Source organism: Colletotrichum aenigma, assembly GCF_013390185.1.
Source record: "Colletotrichum aenigma strain Cg56 chromosome Unknown KSG_Cg56_contig10, whole genome shotgun sequence".
Lineage (NCBI taxonomy): Eukaryota > Fungi > Ascomycota > Sordariomycetes > Glomerellales > Glomerellaceae > Colletotrichum > Colletotrichum aenigma.
The window spans coordinates 1-12,523 of NW_023500916.1; the positions used below are offsets into that span (position 1 = coordinate 1).

The 12,523-nt window shown below is 50.0% G+C and overlaps 2 protein-coding genes across 2 annotated transcripts; one reads left to right on the plus strand and one right to left on the minus strand.

The window, feature by feature from the left end:
- Positions 1–4,357: 4,357 nt before the first annotated feature.
- Positions 4,358–6,355, plus strand: RTase-10 (putative RNA-directed DNA polymerase from transposon BS; the record flags this gene model as incomplete). The annotated part of the gene is made up of 1 exon (XM_037329089.1): positions 4,358–6,355. One exon carries the CDS (start codon positions 4,358–4,360, stop codon positions 6,353–6,355), a length of 1,998 nt encoding a protein of 665 aa, XP_037172415.1.
- A 4,743-nt stretch (positions 6,356–11,098) lies between these two features.
- Positions 11,099–12,244, minus strand: fap1-3 (L-pipecolate oxidase; the record flags this gene model as incomplete). Its single annotated transcript, XM_037329090.1, has 1 exon — positions 11,099–12,244. The coding sequence occupies one exon, from the start codon at positions 12,242–12,244 to the stop codon at positions 11,099–11,101; it is 1,146 nt and encodes a 381-aa protein (XP_037172417.1).
- Between the last annotated feature and the right edge of the window lie 279 nt (positions 12,245–12,523).

The following is a 12,523-nucleotide window of genomic DNA, read 5'->3' on the forward strand; positions in this document are numbered from 1 at the left end:
CCATTATCCGGCCGCAGGCACCACCGCCAGGTTCGACTTCCACATCAGCGTAGGCGCCGTGCTTTGTATCTTATGACGGACGGCCCCCGTCGGCAACTACGCTAGAATAATTGGTCCTGAGCAAGGTTGACCTCTGCGAGGTAAGCGTGAGCCGGCTGCCCCGCCCGTGCGTGCCCGAACCTCAGGATTCTCCGCAGGGAGGATATCATCGACGCCGAGCACACACCGTCGTAGGCCAACATACACGCCTTTCGCACTTCCTTCGAGGCTTGTGCGCCCTCGCTGGGAGATCTCCTTCAGCCTGATCCTGTGGCTATGCGGCTTCGGTGTGTCACCATATCACCACCCGCGCTGCTCAGATGGGAGATGGAAAGCTTGGGGAGGCTCGCCGACGTGCTCCGTGCTAGCATGGAATACCCGATGTTCTTCTAGCGATATTCCCGAGGGGACAGCCCGATCGTACCGTGGTAGTATTCGTTCGAGACTTAGAACATGTAACATATGGCTCCTAGGCTGTCAAGCTTGAGGGAGTCGAAGGTGGAGATATAGTCGGCAAGTGAGACATCATAGGCCGAAGCGTTAGGGAATAGCATGCATCGGCTCGGGAGGTTTACGGTATAGGCGTCATCACTGCTTGGTTGGGGGGTGGGGGGGTTTCGAATTCACACCGGTAACCTTCTCAAACGCACGCACAACCCTAATTATCACTAATAGCCTTTGACTCGCCTGAGCTTTGATGCTGCTATCCGTACGTCGTGTGGAAAAGGAGGGGAAAGAAAAGGATAAAGCGGGGAGAGTCCCCGCACAGGCTAAAGGGGGAAAAAAAGGGGAAGAGAGAGAGAGAGGAGATCATGCGTGCGCAGCTTGGCTAGTGCTGGGGTGAAGCTGTATGGCCCGTCAGCTGACAATGGCTTTCAACTCACTGGTGGCGTCCTTAGCCCTCCTAGGGAGTAGTCTTTCGTTCCTAGCAACCTCGAGCGCTTTAATCTTGATTGGTCTTCACCATACTCGACGCCGGTCTCTACGACACACCCTCGTCCTTAACCTCATGGTTGCTGGTAAGGTGTTCTCCTATCAACGTCAATGTTAAGCGGGATGAGACACTAACCAAGACGACCATCAACGCAAAGAAGTCATTAACTCAGCTAATAACACTATATCGGGGATCATCTACGTTAGGGACCAGGAATTACAACGCGGAATAGCGTGCGTCTTGAACGGCGTGTTTAGTCAGCTCTCAACGCAAGCATCCGACTTTCTCCATCCTCGCCATCGCTATAGCCACGCTTCTGGTGATATGGCAGAGAACAAGTATGGCGGACAGCTCATCACTTAAGAGATTCTCAATCTGCTGCTGCGTATGGCTTATTCCGATTACTACTAGTGCCTTGGCTGCTAGGATCGGTGTGATAGAGCCAGCTGGCGGGAACTGCTGCTGGATTGCGCGGGACCGGCCCAACCTTCGACTTGGCCTCACCTATGTCTGGCGTCTGTGGATCATATCCACTACCGTTTGCATCTACACTTTCGTCTGGTGCTATCTCAGCCAACGTCCTCGCCCCGCCGCTAGTACGTCCTGGCTTTCGTGCGATACCGGATCACTAACAGTACGCCCGACGACAATGGCCATACTCGAGCCACGAGGAAGAAACTTCCCACCAACCAGGCTTATGTGGGGTACGCCTATGAGGTGCTTGCAAGACAGCCGGGCAAAACGTACGAAGTGTTCCCTTTCCCGCGCCTCAGAGTACGCTCTAACTAGGTATTTAGGAGAATCGGATAGCAGATGCGGCAGTGCTGCTGATGATCAAAGTGGGCAGCAAGCTGGGCCGTTGGCTCCGCGTGCTCCTTCCGCGGCCAGAGTCCACAAGGAAAAGAAGCCACACACGACGGTACGCTCGGAGACGTCGCGGCAGAACGAAACCAGTCCGGATACGAGCCAGGTATTCGGACCGAGGGGGGCGGGCATTGGTCGATTAGGCACCAGGGAGCAACAAACACACGTTAGGGCATTAGGTGAACGACGTCCTCTACAAACTACACAGGCACTTACAGCAACGCTTCTTCAGAGAGTCAGGGACTGCTCAGATTTCACCAACGGAGAAGATACTGCGGAATATAACAGCGGAGGTGGGACTGCAAGCCAGTCATGTATTCCTCAACCGTGGGGAGCTTCCCGCCTCCTGGAGTACAGATGGAACCCCAGCAGAGACACCACCGTCGCAAAAGACGGTGTATCGTCAAACGTCACGGCTGCAATGATGGCTAATCTTTCTACCAAAAAGCAGACCCAGACGTCAGAGCGGCGCATTAAGCGCATGATACTGCTGAAATCCTGTCCTATCTTATACATAATTCTCTGGATGCCCAGCCTGTTGAGCGGAATCATAGAGACTTCTGAAGCTAAGACGTTTAGCTCGGTATCAGCAGCGCTGCAAGTCTCCAGCCAGTTTGTTGGTCTTGCTAATGCAGTGACGTACTGCTTCCATGAGAGCGTAGCGTGTATATCATGAGATTGTAAAAGTTATTGATCGCATCAAAGGCTGTAAGCATAATGGTTCTTTCTTTCTTCTTTCCCCCTCCACTCCCCTGGCTGATTTGCTTTCGCGGTTTCCTAATCTACCTTACTAACCAAGCAACCAACCAACCAAGCCACCAGCCAACCAGCCAACCAATTGACCAAGCCCTCACCATTCTCTCAACAGAAAGAAAAGAAAAGAAAAGAAAAACGGAAGAGTCGTTACAACTACGTGGGGTTGGTTAATATGTGCATAATTTACTTGTTCTTCGTTTTAATATTGAACCTCTCATATGCTTTTGCCCCCTTTACCTTCCTCTGTATGTGGCCGGCTTGATTCTCATGATAGGTCAGTATTAATATCTTGGGTGTCTATGATTAAAGCAAGTGTCTGTCTATGCTCTCTATCATAAGTTAAAGAGATGAAGAGAGTAGTCAAGTACACTAAGGACTTAGCACGTGAAGCCATAGTGGCCTTGGATAACTCTAGTACCGCATCGAATGAGTATATGAGGTGATTTAGCTATGGATAGTCTCTCTAATTATGTCTACTGCTCCCCTTAGTATTATTGCCTTATACTTAACTTATTTTCAAGAAGAAATAGGGCGCTTACCACAGCGAGACCAGATGCTAACGCTAACAGAATCCAGCTCTTCGTAGTAAATACTAGCAGCTTCGAGGTAATGGAAAGATGCCTCCAAGCACCCTCAGTGTTACGCCCACACCTACACCCAGGGGCTGACCACGAAGCCATCACAACAACTATCCCTATGAGTAGGGCCCAGGAACAGGGACGCCAGGATAACCAGCTCTCAGTCCCGGAGTCAGCCCTACCACGGCTGATCGACCTAGTAAAGGCTGGGGCTACAGCCTTACCTACTCTAGGGGAACTGCCCAACCCAGCAGAGCTGGACACCCTAGCTGCCCAACTGGTCAGCCTCTTCCATACAGCTATTCAAGCTGTAGGCAAGAGACGGACTAATCAGGGTAGGGGAGCCCCCTGGTGGACAGAAGAATGCTCAGTAGCCCACCAAGCTGCTATTAAGGCTAGGCGCCAACAGGCCCAAGAACCTGGGCTGGTCATACCTCCCCCTATCCTAGAGGAGCAAAAAGTCTTCCTAACAACTGTGAGAAGGGCGAAACGCACCTACTGGACTGCTAAGATCGAAGAGGCTAAGACAGACCAAGACCTATATAAAATTATAGGCTGGCGGAAGTCTAGCCTAGCAGTTAAAGCTCCGCCTCTAATAGTGGAAGGGCAGACGATCAGCAATACCCACGATAAAGCCCAAGCCTTGCGAAAGGCTCTACTTGAGCGATTTAGTGCTACAGACGACCTATCTGGGAACCCTTTTAGTACCCCAGTGGTTGTAAGTCGTATTATACCCTGGCAGAATACAGTTAGCATAGAGGAAGTACGCCAGGCTACTCTGACAAAAGCTACAACCCCTGGGACTGATAGGATTACTACAAAGTTGCTACAATGCACCTGGGGATTAGTAGCCAAGCCTATACAACAGCTCTTCCAGGCCTGCGTTCAAGTAGGCTATTTTCCTAGACCCTTCCGCAATGCGGAAATTGTCATGACCCAGAAGCCAGGGAAAACAGATTTCTCTAAGACTGGGTCTTGGCGCCCAATATCCCTGCTGTCCTGCTTAGGCAAAGGCTTAGAGCGGCTGATAGCAAAGAGGATGGCCTACCTTACTATCCTAGAAGGGGTTGCCAGCCCACAGCAGGTTGGAGCCCTACCAGGGAGGGCTGCAGTCGACCTGACAACCTGTCTAACCCATGAGATTGAGAGGGCTCTAGATACAGGGCTTACTGCGACGCTAGCAACAATGGACGTCAAGGGGGCGTTTGATTCCGTCTTACGAAACCGACTTATTGTCAGGCTACGACAGCAGGGCTGGCCTAGTAGCCTGATCAGACTGATCTACACCTTCACCTCTAGCCGAACAGCCTGCGTCAGGCTAGAGGATACTACTACAGAGGACTTCCCTCTATCCTGTGGACTACCGCAAGGCTCTCCACTATCCCCTATCCTCTTCCTGCTCTATATAGCTGATATCCTAGCTGATGATCGGAAGCTACGGTTTGGCTATGCAGATGATATAGGCTTAGTAGCTACTAGCCCCTCGCTAGAAGAGAACGCTACAGCCCTAGGCCAGGAGATCAGTAGCATCCTCAGCTGGGGAACAGAAAATAAAGTCGCCTTTGACCCAGCTAAGTGTGAGGCAATCCACTTCAGCAGAAAACATCAACAGACAACAGACCTACCAGATATCCAAGCCAGAGGCCTAACTATCAAGGCCTCAATAAAGCCTATAAGATGGTTAGGGGTCTGGTTTGATAGGAGACTCACCTTCCAACACCATGTAGGAATAAAGGTAGCAGCAGCAAAGAAGGTAGCCTATTTCCTACAGCACCTTACAAACACAAAAGGGGGGCTCCCAGCAGCTGCAGTTCGAAAAGCAGCTATTGCTTGCGCCCTCCCAATAGCCCTATATGGAGCTGAGACCTGGTATGCAGGCTTGACCAGACCAGCCCTGAACAGCAGCACCAGTATAGTCGGCACAGGACAGAAGGGTTTAGCCTGTAGAGTCGGAAGAGTTATTACAGCAGCAGCAAGGGCTATCCTACCTGTCTGGAGGACCACACCAACCAGTGCCCTCATCCGAGATGCTGGCCTACCAACAGCAGAGGTGGCCCTTGAGGCAGCGCGACTACGCTTCGCTACACGCCTACAGAAGGTTGACCAACAACATCCCTTGGTCCCAAGGCTTCTACAGCCAGGGCGGCAGCAGACCAGGCTCCAAAGAACAGCTGGCCTCTTACCTAGGTGCCCAAGGCCAGCACTCCTACAGCCGCAATACCCCCTAGGGTCTCACCACCCTATAGTCACACAGACGAAGGAAGCAGCAGCAAGGATCTTCCAGGCCTGGCTTAAGACTGTGCCAGATAAGCATACTATTATCTACTCAGACGGCTCTAAGGCCCCTGATGGCGCTACAGGGTTTGGCTTTGTTATATACCGTAAGAACAAACGTATAGCCCAGGGCTGCGGCCGCCTCAGCTTAGCAGAAGTGTTTGATGGGGAGGCTGAGGGGGCGAGGGCAGGGCTCCGACGGGCCCTCCTTACCTCCCAGGGCCAGCCTATACATATCTGTATCGATAATACCAGCGTTATCCAGGGGATCCGAGGCAGGGTCCCAGACTCCTCACAAGCGGCCTTCCTTGAGATCCAAGAGGCAGCTAGGACGTATGACATACGAACCCATTGGTCCCCAGGGCATGAAGGCATCAAAGGGAACGAGGAAGCAGACAGCCTAGCCAAGGAGGGCACAACCATGCCAGCCCCTAGGGGCCAACTAGCCACCCTGTCAGGGATCAAACGGCTAGCTAGAGAACGTATATGCCGCCAGTATAGAAAATGGTGGAAGCAAGATGCAACACCCCGCTATACCCAACTAGGGCTTAAGGCTTCCCTTGCCTGCCCCCCTGAACTAGCCCTGCCACGGGCTATACTCCATCATCTCCTAGCAGCCCGGTCAGGCCATGGAGACTTCGAACAATACCATCAACGCTTTAACCATACAGAAGCACTGCTTACCTGCTCCTGTGGGGAGGCAAAGGAGGCAGACCACCTAGTCTACTGCCGAAAGACCTTAGCGAGGAGGCTTCAGTGGCCCACCCTCCACCCCTCTAGTCCACAGGAGCCTATAGGACCAATAGGATCTCTGGATCGATACTACAAGGGGCTAATCACTGATCATGAAGGCTTCCAGGCCTTTCTCTGCGTGACAGATTTCTTCCGGAAGATCTGCCCGCGGTACTAGGGCCTAGGTCTGAACCTAGGCCTTAGTAACGAACCCCCCCCCCCTCGTAGAGGAACTGACGAGTATAACGGAACCAGGGAACCAGCGGGAACTAGGGACGGATAGAACACATAGTAGCCTATGGGCAAGATTTGGAGGACGTTAGGAAGAGGCGTGTACTGTAGAGTATATAGCTTGAGCCTGCGGCCCTCCACGCCATATACCCCTCGGGAGGTCGGCCGCAAGGGCGGCTGCGCCCTTGCCGCCACGGCGTTAAATACAACAACAACAACAACAACAACAACACTGCGATAGACGCAGCTGAGACGAAACGCAACGGTTGTTCGGTCTGTTTCCAAACGGACGATATCTGGATTGAGCTGCAATGGGCGGCGAATGCTAGCAAGATGGTGGCTTTAATGCGACAGATAGGGAAGAAGGGTGGAAGAAATTATTAACAAGATATGGGGAGGAAGAAGGGCACGTGGTTACTCCATGAACGAGGGTACTGAGATTGGAAAGGCAAAAATGAATGCAGTTTGAGGGTAGTGTTCCCAGACTGAAAAGTGCAAACGTCATGTTCAGCGACGGTAGAATAAATAAGCCAGAAGTAGCGATCAGGCTTAGCATGCTTCTGGGTATTATTGACGTGTCTTTTGCTGCAAATCTGTATAGGTGTAAGACTGTGGTAGGGAGTGAGGACGTCGTATGAGTGTAGATCGGTTTCTACCGATTTCATTGGCCACGAAATGGTGTGAATGGTATCACGACCCACCGCAGCTACATAAGGTTCTTATCCGGTTAAGGTGTCGGCTCCTTCGGGAACAGAACGGTGTCGGGAGTTGTTTGATTGAGTGGGTTTCGAAAACCGTACGTGACGAATGAAAATGGTTAAAAGGAGCGGCTGCGGCTGAGACGTTGGAGATTGTGAACATGGGATAGTGATCCCTGAGAGCTTGGCTGGAGGGGCAGCAAAAGCAATAACTGGGAACCATTTCGGGCCAATCATTTCGGTCATATCTCAGGAAGAGAAAAGTGGAAAGACACGGCTCTTTTGGGGTGGTCTGCACACCTACGCCACCATATTCAACACCAATTAATCCATCTCGTCTTTTCGCAAATGGTTCTTCATCCTAGTTTTATCCATTAATTACTATAATACACTACACCTATGCACTGCTGCCAACTCATTCTCCGCGGTTTCAAGCGTATGTGAGAATAGACTACGGCACATATGTGTGGTGGCGTTACTTAGCTTCAATCTGGGGCTTTTGGATGGCTTTTCGCATATCCTCTGCGTGCTGAGGTTATCGTAAAGCAGGTTGCTAATCTCTATGAACCTCTCAGTATACTATAGCGATGACCTGATGTACCTCGCCACACTGCGGAGATTCCTCACTAGACCCCTCTTCCTCTACATTCCTCAATCCTCTTCGGCGTTGCGAATTTCAATTTAACGATTGGAACTCTGCTGGGGCGTCGCTTGATGAATACTACGAGGATAGGGCCGCACCTATCATACTAACTGCGTAGCCAACGGATTAAATACACCGCTATTCTTAACCTTTTTCGATAGAACATTATAACATAGACGGATAGAGAGGGCCTTCAGACAGGCACTGTTGTTGCTAGCGATGTGGAATATTACTGCCACCCTAACTCGTTCTAGTGTCCTGATATTGTGGACAGGTAAACTTACCTCATCGTAAGAACGAAGTTCTTTTCGACCTAGGCACTAGGTTAACAGTAGAAAATTCATTGTATGATATTCGGTTGACTCGATTGTTAATGAGGTGACGTATTAAGATAGTAGTTGCATAACTGTTAGGCGAGATCTACATATTAAACAAGAAGTAACTCTATCTGGATATATCCTATGTCCTTCTTCTCACGACCAATCGCAAGCTACATTCAAGAGGGTCTTCAATCACTGTAGCATGATGGTTCTGATGATCGACAAAGTCTATACAATAACGATATTATACTACAACTTCATATAGAAGGGTTGCTATGCTCACGAATCCCTTTCTCCTGCTGTAGGGGTCGTACATGACAGCTCTGGTGAGTAAGGTACAGGTGTTATGGGAATCTGTGACTTGAACGAGACGGACGACTGCGAGGACCCGGGTCCAGGTGAATGGCAATCGCCTTGTGCAAAGGAGGTAGTGGTGCAAAATAGTTCAGGAGAGGCCTTGACGCATTCTCGGAAAGGGAGGGAAGGGCATTCTGCAGTGTCAAGAGCTTTACCTAACCTGTTAGCAAGTCCATTTTTAATATGAACTCTAATGTGAGTTACAAAAACATAGCAAGAATGCATTACACATACCATTTATTTGCATCATTGCTCTAGGAAGAGCTTCGCTGTCCCTGGACGGTGGGTAAATGTGAGGGATTGTCGACGAAGATATCTTGTTGATGGGATGAGATAAAGTAGATGGCGAAGTAGTGGGACCTACGCCGGCGGCAGGAGACGTGGGACCTGCAGGGGCTGGTTTGGAGATATCTTTCGAAAACGATAAACCAGGGCCGGAGTCTGTGCCGGTGCCATTTCGTGCACTATCGACAGGCGTTTCGGGTTCAGGTGAGGAAAAAGAAGAATATTTTGGATAGATGTAGTCGAGGGATAGGTGACGAATGTGACGGGAGGGGGAGAAAGATGGGTCTGGTGAAACTCTGGGAAGTGGTTTTTGTCCAGACGGTGGGGTCGCAGTGGGAGGACTAGCCTGAGGCTTCCGCGACCGACCGCGTCGGAGCTTCACATGATGACCAGTTTGCTCCAGCGGAGGACGCTTTCGAGGCCGACCACGTCCACGCTTCGGCTGAGGCGTATCTTCGGGCCTCAATGGATGCTTCCGCGGACGACCCCGGCCACGCTTCAGCGTCCCCTCTGAGGTGCCTGTCATGGTGATGTTGATGTATGGATTTAGGAAGGGATGCTTGATATTACTGATAAAAAAAGTGAAGGTTGATGTGGAATTAGGATCACATCTTCATCAGAGGAATGTACTACTTTATATAGAAGAAATAAAGGCAGTAGAACTTGAGATAGTCCATTCAATACAAGGCTTAAAGTCACGGATTTCTAGGGTGAGACCACGGTTAGGTTAGTGTGATGATTTACATCCGGAACGGAGACCGCATACGTGGGTTAGCCAATAAAAACGGTAACTTGATCACAACACCGAAAATGATTATGCGGGTTTCAGTGTGGGTCAAATAATACCACAACTATTGGTTAGACATACCTAGAGAACGTGAGGGGAACAAGGATTATGGGACTGTGGTGTAGCTAACAGGTTCTATGAGTACCTGTAGAGGAGTTTAGGTGGGCAATCTCTGTGTAAGTATATTGGACTTACTGCGTCGGTCTAGTTCGTGCGATATCAATTATGAGATAGATGGAAAAAATCTAGAAAAAACAATGGAAGATGTAGTTTGTAGTCATCATGTAGCTGAAGCTCTCTAAAAGCGTGCATCGCAGACATCAGGACGTCGAGTACTGGAGTTCATACGATTGGAATTATCATGAACATAGATACATGTATCTAGGGCTATTATGCAGGTACATAATGACTTGTTAATGCCTGGGCTGAAGGGGTATTATAACCGTTTCTAAGGTGGGAATCTGGTTACTGTGCTGGATTGCGTGATTCGAGTTAAGAAATGAATGTGTGATTACGTACAAGGTCACTTGTGAGAAGGAAATGTATCTCAAGGACCGTTTTTACTATAGGCGAACCATTTTTTTGGTGTTGTACCTTTTCTGATAAGAAACCAGGACCGTGCGCAGATTTTTTCGACCAATCCTGACCAATTGTCAAACCAAATTTGGTTTAGGGATTAGACTCCTAACTGTTAGGCTCAGGGTTATACTATATATAAGTCTAATCCTAAACATATTCCTTTATACCTTAGGTCGATCTGGATCATTCCGATCCAGAATGATCGTTTAGCCCCTAAGTCGTGTTGGATCATATTGATCCAATATGATCGTTATCTTATCGTCACATGACTTGGACTATAGTTCTTCTGTTACCGAGTGAGTCCCTGTTGTTCCTGTGATCCTGCAGTACAAATGTCCTGTCCTAGCCGCCCGACGCCCAAGTGGGGTCGGTCAACTGTTATCCATGCATAACAGGTCGTAACACTAGGTTTATATTTAAAGCGTGAGATATATAGATAGAGTGTTAAAGTTAAGCTAATAGTTAATTCATATTGCCTTCAGTAGGTAGCTATATAGATCAGTCTTATATACACTATAACAGTATACTTCCTAGCGCTCACACGCATATCGGCTGTGCATAACGCCTGGCAGATGCTTGCAGAGATAGTCTCACATAGCTTGATGAACATGCTGGAGCAGCCTGATACTTTAACAGATGATGAAGTGAAGGAGCTGGCCTGGGAGTAGCTTGGCAAGGAGACGGCAGCGGGAGATGGGCTTTTGAGATATCGAGGCGGGCGGGTTGGCTTTGAGTCTATCTGATAAGACCTCCATTGGAAACGTATTTTAAATCTTAGAAAGCATACTGTTCTTAAACCAGTCCAGTTCGGAGTGATGTGCCACGCTCGTTTTTCCGCCTAGCTCATTTCTGTGCTTAACCTGTTGCTCAATGCGCGCCTTGCCCTTCCAGCCCCATGCTTCGTCTTTTTCCGTTCCGTTGCTTTGACCTTTGAGAACGTTACATATGTACTGGCCGACAATAGGCATAAATCTTTCACACATTATAATCAATCTCTGAGTCTTATTACACAAAAGATAACTCACTTGTAGCTACTAAAGTTCCCCCCAGCCGCGATATGCAAATTCTGAAGCTGTGCGTGTGGATGTCTGGATAGCAGCCAGTCGCCCGTCGGTGTCGCAGCATCCCAGCATATCCGCCATCGGTCTGGCTTCCGCTGTGATACGAAGGCTGGCATCATTGCCTTCAGTAAGCTGTCCATCTCCTTTTGAAGCTTTTCTGGGATATTGTTTTGGCCCCGTAACTCGGGGACAGAGATCCGCTGGCCGGAAGACGTCGTTTGGGTATTAACGAACTCTGTGCGCAGGTCGTTGATCTTCAATATGCGATTGTCGGGAGAAGGTGGAGTCAAAATCCCCCAGCCTTTGTAGACCAAGATGGGCAAGTTGTCTGCACACATCATTTGCGTCTCTTGCGATGTCAGCGTGTAGTAGGCCGACAACCTCCCCACTGCTTTCAACTGTCGCTCAATGCGGTCATCGACCGCGACATCGAGAGTGTCTTCAATCGGCGCGAGAAGTTTGCTCGTCCAGGCGCCGGTTGCCAGTACAATTTTGTCGGCTGTTATTTGGTTTCCGTCTGCTGTACGGACACCTATCACTCTCGTTCTTCCTGTGTCGAGTTGGAGTTCCTCAACGTCGGCAGTCACTTTCTGCACGCCTCTTCTCTCAGCAGCTGCCATGAAGCTCGAGGTAGCAGACGCAGCATCGCACCATCCGGCTTCCGGATTAAGGTAAGCGTCGCCCACCTCAGCAGTGTCTATTCCCTGGAACAATTTCCAAGTGTTCCCCACGCTGGATACATCCACGTCCCTAGTATAGTCCGAGCCTCGCAGTCGAAACGTCCGTCGGACAGCTGCCGTAAACTCGCTGTTTTTCTCATCAATGACCACCCAACCCGTTTTGTGAAAATGATGGCCCAAGTCAATGTCCCAAAACCAAGGATGGATGGCTTCGTTGGCGAGATTACAGTACAAGGGGCTCACGTAGTCTGTACGAATGATGCGGTTGACGTCTATAGCGGCTGCAGGGCTGGGGCCCGGGGACGAGGCGTTCCAGCGGTCGATTACGGTAATTCGGCTTGGGTTATCGTAAGACTTTGCCAGGTGATACGCAGTGGATGTGCCGAAGGTTCCAGCACCCACAATGAGAACGGTAGGCTCAGTCATGCCTAAAGTTCGTGCCTGGAGTACTGAAGTACTATAGTATGAGAACAAAGATGACGTCGCATGAGGAAATCCCACGCTGGAAAGCTGCCATAACTTTATAATTCCCAGGTCGTACACAACTCTCGGAAATGCGGCATTCGGCTTCTCAGATTCAAGGTCAATGGCGTCTTCCCCGCGTTTGAACCATGAGATCTCCCGGCGTCCCCGCAGGAAGATCGCGGGGTCAGTCCCTGAGCATCCAGTACGGATGCGGCGGGGTAGCCTTGGAAAGACACTATT